This window comes from Solanum stenotomum, chromosome 2, assembly GCF_019186545.1.
Source record: "Solanum stenotomum isolate F172 chromosome 2, ASM1918654v1, whole genome shotgun sequence".
In the NCBI taxonomy this organism is placed as follows: Eukaryota; Viridiplantae; Streptophyta; class Magnoliopsida; order Solanales; family Solanaceae; genus Solanum; species Solanum stenotomum.
Window position 1 is genome coordinate 7,457,100 of NC_064283.1, and position 6,843 is coordinate 7,463,942.

General features: G+C 32.6%; 2 protein-coding genes across 2 annotated transcripts; both read right to left on the reverse strand.

Annotated features, from left to right (window-relative positions):
• LOC125856561 (putative clathrin assembly protein At4g40080) lies at positions 1 to 1,429 on the reverse strand. The gene has a single exon (XM_049536133.1). The coding sequence runs from the start codon at positions 1,346 to 1,348 to the stop codon at positions 329 to 331; it is 1,020 nt and encodes a 339-aa protein (XP_049392090.1). The 5' UTR covers positions 1,349 to 1,429; the 3' UTR covers positions 1 to 328.
• Positions 1,430 to 3,185: 1,756 nt separating this feature from the next.
• On the reverse strand, positions 3,186 to 4,488 carry LOC125856559 (E3 ubiquitin-protein ligase ATL15-like). The gene has a single exon (XM_049536131.1). The coding sequence runs from the start codon at positions 4,415 to 4,417 to the stop codon at positions 3,245 to 3,247; it is 1,173 nt and encodes a 390-aa protein (XP_049392088.1). The 5' UTR covers positions 4,418 to 4,488; the 3' UTR covers positions 3,186 to 3,244.
• Positions 4,489 to 6,843: the final 2,355 nt, after the last annotated feature.

Sequence of the window (6,843 nt, forward strand, 5' to 3'; positions counted from 1 at the left end):
ACTAATCAAATTTATCATGTTGTCAATTCCATATACATTCTTAAATTTGAACCAAAAAGCTAGTAAATATTTTGGAACAAGAAATAGTAGGATTACTTATTAGTATTCACATTAAGTACACAACATCATCAGTTTCAACAACAGGACTGCAATTTCTATACACAAAAATGAGGCTTTTTCACATATGAAAACCATATTCAAAACTATTCAAATAGGCTTCCAATTGCAAAAAGCCAAAAATTAGGCTTCTGGCCCACAATGACTACAGTCCAGCCCAGGCCTCTAGACAAAAGCTAAAGCCCAAAAATCAAATGTCACCAATTGACTTCTATGAAGCAGCAACCAAAAATTGTTGAATTTTTCCTCCAAATCTTTGTGATGACCAATTTAACTCATCACAATTCTCATCAACATTCCATAGTAATAAACCTTGTTTTTCCCTTTCATATTTCACCTTCTCCATATCCATTTTCTTTTGACTTACCATTTCCCAAAATAAATCATTTTTTCGTCGTATAAACAATTCATTCAACTTTTTCCTACATCCCTCTAGCTTTGACAAACACAATATCAACTCAGACAAATCAAGGTAACTCAATCTCGAAACTCGGCTCGATAACTCAACGAGTCGTATCAATATATGGTACTGCGTCGATCGATAATCCTCCGAAATTAATATCATAATTTCATGGACTAAGTCAATTTTTTGACAATATTGTGACTCGGGCGCTTCACAAATTACCTCCACCAAACACACCAATGATTCCATTTCCGTAACGGAATTAGAAAAACTAATATTATTACCCCTATGATTCTCAATTTTATCGAAATTTATCGATAATCTTGACGAAGGAGAAATATATGAACCCAATGTCCTAGACGTAATCATGTTACGTTCAAGGACATTAGCATACCATCGTACCCACGACGATAGTTGTCGCGTTTCAACGTCGAATTTATCGTAAAACCCCGAAAGATTTAACGAATTATGGCCACCGGAGGATGGAAAAAAGGATACATGATCTTTGTATAATAGTGAACCTTTAGCCATAATGTTATGAAAAATGAATAGACATTTTAAGGCAACGTACGGATTTTGGGTACTATGAAGGCGGTCCATGATCGCGTCGATACATGCGTAAATGGCGGGGAGGGAGTGGTCACCGGCGGAGATGATGGCGGCGATGCGGTGGTTCCGTGGTGGAGATGTGGAGGCGTGTGTGGTGGCGCGTATAACGGTGACTTGGATTGATGAAACGCCGCGTTTTGTTGATAAGTTGGCTTTGAGAAGGGAAGCTTTGTCTTTGAAAATACCGATAATGTCCCTGAGTATTCTTTTTTTGCTCATAGTTTTGGAGGTTTTTGGCCCCCTTTTTCAGGGGGTTTTTAGAGATAGAAAAAATGAAATTTTGTGGAAGAAATAGAGAAATGAATTAAGAAGATGGAAAAAAAATGTGTATAAGACGTGTATATATAACAGCTTCTTGAAACGTTGTGAATTGCTTTAATTTGAAGTTTCAAAATTGTCGACACATATCCGTGTTTGAAATTTGAATTAATATATAGTAAGAAAGTGACATATGACTTTTTTTATTTAATTAATTAATTATGAAAAGGATGAATAGTTCAAAATGACAAATAAAGATATCAAACCAACAAAACGTATAAATTATTAGAATATTTTAAACTTATACTCCCTCTTACTTTTTTTTTGGTTTGTCGAAAAAAAAATATATTTAATACTTAATACGTTTTCTCAATTTTAACATATTTAATGATAACTTTAACACCAGTAGATTTAATAAATCACCATTCATATCTTTCATTTAAGACTATAAAATTAAAAAAGTCTCACTTTATTTTTTAAATTTCGCGTTCAGTCAAATTAAGATAATTGAGGTGATCAAATGTAGGAATATTATTTCTAAGCGATGTTGGCCTAATGTATACGTGTAAACTTATTTTTTAAAGATAAAATATCATTTGAACATTCATACATTGATGAGAAGATAAAAGAATATTTCAATTAAAACTAGTAGTAATAAGTTTTTCTCAAGTGTCACTTAATTATTAGTTTGTTTTTTTTTTTCAAAAAAAGGATAATTAAATGTGGTTGTATTAAAATAATGCGAAGTGAGAAATTGACAAATGGATATGAGCAAGTGGACTAGAAAAAGATAGACAAGGAAAAGGTCAGAAATACATAGGCAATGACTTTGTGTTTGGTAATAGGAACTTTGTGTGTGTACCTCTTATTATTAGCTTAATAAGGAGCCACCTTGACCTTACTAATTGTTGAAATACTTTGTCATACGAAATGGCCCCATATGACAAGTGACAAGGTCCACTCTTTTGCGTTGAAAAACTAGAAATCATGTTTCATGTTCCATTTAGATGCTACGACTTCGAAATATATAAGAAACTTGATGGAAATTGCAAAACGAATTACTCTTTCAATAAGTTAAGTTTACCTTTGTTGTTGTAAATGTAAAACTTCATCAAATAAGAATATAAACTTTAATTTATAGTCTTACTAATAAATCTGATTAAATTATAGTATCCAAATAAATTAGCGAGAGACTCATGAAAGAAAAATGATATCATACTTCTCTATCAGGCAGAAACCTCATGGAAATTAAAGGATTTGTTGGTGCAATACCTAAGTAAAAGCTCCAAGTAAACTAACCTAAATAGTAGGTCCAACTCAAACCCCATGCGACACAATAATATAAAGGGATCTCAACTCAAAATGTGGTGTCAAAAATGACTCCAACTCATTCGTTAACTCCAACTTTATAAAAGGATTGCATAACTAGTTTTATTTAAATTTAACTTCATTCATCAACTTAGTAATTGTGCATCATCCATCGTGGTACATTAATTCTAAGTTCTACAAAGGAAATCTCAAATCAAAATATTTAAAATTTTTGCAGACTTGATGTGATGGACACTTTGCTTGTTGCTAAAGTATCATTATAATCACTTTTATGAATAAGGCCAAGAAAAAGAACAATAACCAAATTGATTAGTATGATTAGCAGGTGGTTCGTAGTAATAATTCATTGTCCCTTATGCATCAAGTAGCAGGAATTTTGATCCTAAACAATTTAAATTTCTACATTTCTATTCTTTTCCTCTGTCATTAAAATTGAAATGCTCACAAGATAATATCATGAAAAAATTTGAGTATATACAAAATTAGTGTAACGAAATTAACGTTAAAAAAGAATATCATACAAGTATCTCAATTACTTGAACTACCTAACCTAAGTTTATCAAACGATCGTTCACCACTACTATTTTTCTCAAATATGCGATCAAACGGCGACTTAATAGACTTGAATAAATTCTTTGAAACCACCGTTATATCATCTCCAGCTCCATTACCATCCTTAGAAGACCGGGTTGAACCGCCTCTTGAAAAGAAAGGTGGAACCGTTGTAAACCCCCACCGGCCTTCCTCATTAAACCGCTCATAATTTTCATGATTAATACGTGTTGAACCGGTTCCCACGCTACTACTTCTGTACCCTTTTGGCATACTTCTTTCACTTGGAAATAACGAGTTGGTTTGTGCTCGACTCGAACCCGAATTAATCAATTTCTCTCGAACCTCCTCTGGTAACCTCAACGTAAATCGCTCGCGATCTTCACCGGGTCGAACCAGTGAGTGACCCGTCGAGTGAGACCTTGGAAATTTTCCAGTAATTTTCGAATTTGCCCTTGGTGGACGATTATGTACAGGTGTTTGTGCAATATTTATCACTTCAGGTGAAGCGATATTGTTGATATCTATATTTACCTCATGGACCGAGTTACCGAATTCGGGGTCAGGTGACCCGGAATTCGAATAGTAACCCGGCGTGGCGGTTTTTTCGAAATCGCCCGGGTCAGGGAGTAAATTGGCACGACAAACAGGGCAGGTAATATGAGAAAATAACCAAGCGTCGATGCAATTTGGATGAAAAACGTGAGAGCATTTAGGAAGAAGTCGAAGAGTTTCAACATCTTCGAATTCGTTTAAGCAAATCGCACATTCTAACGCTGATTTCCCAATTTTGTGATCTTTAACATCAGAGTAATAAAACATAGGGAAAGAGGTAATTATGACTGGGTCTAGTCCATGCGATCGAGCGCCCCGTCGTCCAGAATCTTCGTCTGCAAATTCGAAGTCGCTGGCGAAGCGGCGATCGGCGCATTGACGGACGTAGACTGAAACAATTCCCATAGCGAAGAAGACACTGATAAGTGTAACTAAAATGATAGCTGTAGGTGGGTTGATTTTTATTTTCGTATCGAATGAAAATGGAGGTGGTGATGGTGTTATTTCTGATTGCGATATAACACGCATCACGAGAAGGAAAAAACAGAGGAAAATCACGCAGAAGCCATGGCTTAGCTGGACGATCATCTTCATTAGAAAAAAAAAATTAATCAAATGAATGATCGACAAGTAATTGTCATTTGATTTCGATATGTTATAAGTTATGTGCCAGACGTGGATCGAAGATATATAAATAAATATATATATATATATACAAGTAGGGGCATTTTAGTTAAGGACGTGGGGTTGGAAGGTTTCGTTTGTTTTAAGGGACATAGAGACAATTATGATTTCTTTTGACTAGTTGAGTGAGTTGGTGGCCGGAATGCGATTAAAGGCTCAAAACAAATTACGTTGTATATATAAATACAAAATTAATCCCTTTGTTGCAGCAAAAATTAAGAATGAAGGTGATTTTGCTATACTTGTTTATAGTTGAAAATTCCAATTCGATAGCCTTTTTTGTGCATATTGTGTATGTTCCTCTTACCTTTATTCATATTTTTTATATGTATAATTTTATTTTATTTTTAAATGGAAGTTATGATTTTGCTATTGGTTATGGGTGAAATAAACTCTACTGATTTTTTATCCTACAATAGAAGAGTTAATCATTTGTGGTCTTGACAAAGGAAGGGAATAATTGGTTCGTGGCATTCATGTTTCCTACTAATTAGGTAGAACTAATCATTAAACGATTCAAAGATTTAAAAAGATTTTTCAATTTGTTTATTTTAGTCAAGTATTTGGGGGTAACTCAATCATTTTTCCTAAGAAATTACTTTAAGGGTTGTTTGGTAAGTGAGATGGGATAAGTAAGGATATCTTATAAGATTATTTCATTAATCCCATTGTTTTAATACAAATTGTATGATAATATAATCCTGAGATTACCTAATATTTGATTAACTCAAACATGGAATAAAGTTAATCTCAAATTTCATCTTGAAATTATTATACGTACCAGATACTTATAGTTTGACACAATTTATTTGAAAACCAATTCAACAAATCTTGGTAATATAAGATTAGATATTGTAATTCAATGGTAATAGATGGGAAAACGCCTTCAACCATATACTTTAAGTTACAAGAATCAAAACATAAGTGACAAATTAATTAGATGATTAAAACAAAGTTATATAAAGAACTTGTCTATTGACTAATTTAATCTCCCTTCTTTTGTGGCCAAAGAAAAAAGGAAAAAAACAAATGAGATATATCGTCACTTAAAAATTCTCTCTAGGAGAAGAATTTTAATGAAAACACGACCTAAGATTAATTACACCCTGGGGCTGGGTGTCAGTTTAAATGACTCATTTTCTTGTTTAATCATTGCCAAAAATAATGAAATAATTTATAGTGATATAAATATCTATGACTTATATTAGATTTTAAAAAAAATTAAAAATTATCTTATTTTCTTTCTTAATTTTAGTTTCAAATCAAATTATATCACATAAATTATGAGATTAGATTCAAAACTGTTGGTGTAGAATTTGGCAAGAAAACTTTCACCGGTCAGAGTAACAATGTTTGAAAAAACTGCTCTTGGCAGCTACGCTAGCTATGTTTTCAGCTGTAATTGACAAAAGAAATGGATAATAATTGCTGATTAAATTATTATCTGGTGCCAATACCTTTTTATCCCGATTAATTCAGATTTAATATTATGTAGGATCTATGTATGGAGGAAATGCATTTTCTATTAGGAATTTCTTTTTTATCCAGAGCTTGAATCCCGCACCTTCGGCTAGTTAAGTATTGAGATATCTCACTTATCCTATATCGATCGGCTGGTGGTCCAATAAAATCTTTGATTACAAAAATAACTACTCTTTACTAAATTAAGGAATTATTTTCACCAAATCATCGTGTGCCACTACATCTTAATTTATCCCGACTAATATAGATTTAACACCGGTCTATATATGGAGGAAATGCGCTTCCTACTAGATTTTTTTTCAATCTAGAACTCAAACGTGCATCTCCCAGTTAAGAATTGAGATATCTCACTCATCCTATCATAATCGTTGGTGGTCCAATAAACACCTTTGATTACGACAATAACTACCCTTTACTAAATTAAGGAGTTATTTTCACCAAAATCATTGAATATAAGCTTGCTTATTGAGTAAGTACTATCCTTTTATCTTTTACATCGGACTTGTAATATATTGATGTTAACATAGATTACTTCAAGTCCTTTCTCTTCTTTAAGTTAACATATAAATTACAAAATAGAATTCTAATCATGAAATGCTGATGTCTTATGATGAATAATGACGTCTAAATTAATCTAATCATTGTTAAGTAACTGAATAACCATTTAAACCATATTTATTTAATCTCCGTATTAAGTAAAACCATTAACATATAATCATCGAATTAATTCACTTGCTAGCTTTCTGCAAGTTAATTAGCGTTAACCGTGTCTGTTTCTATGATGAATAAGTGGAAATTAATCAAATGATTGTTAAGTACTAATCACTTGTTATTCTAGTTGTACTTCAAGTATT

Excerpts from the sequence above, each read along its gene's own strand:
- LOC125856561 (XM_049536133.1), bottom strand. The coding sequence starts at position 1,348 with ATGAGCAAAAAAAGAATACTCAGGGACATTATCGGTATTTTCAAAGAC.
- LOC125856559 (XM_049536131.1), bottom strand. The coding sequence starts at position 4,417 with ATGAAGATGATCGTCCAGCTAAGCCATGGCTTCTGCGTGATTTTCCTC.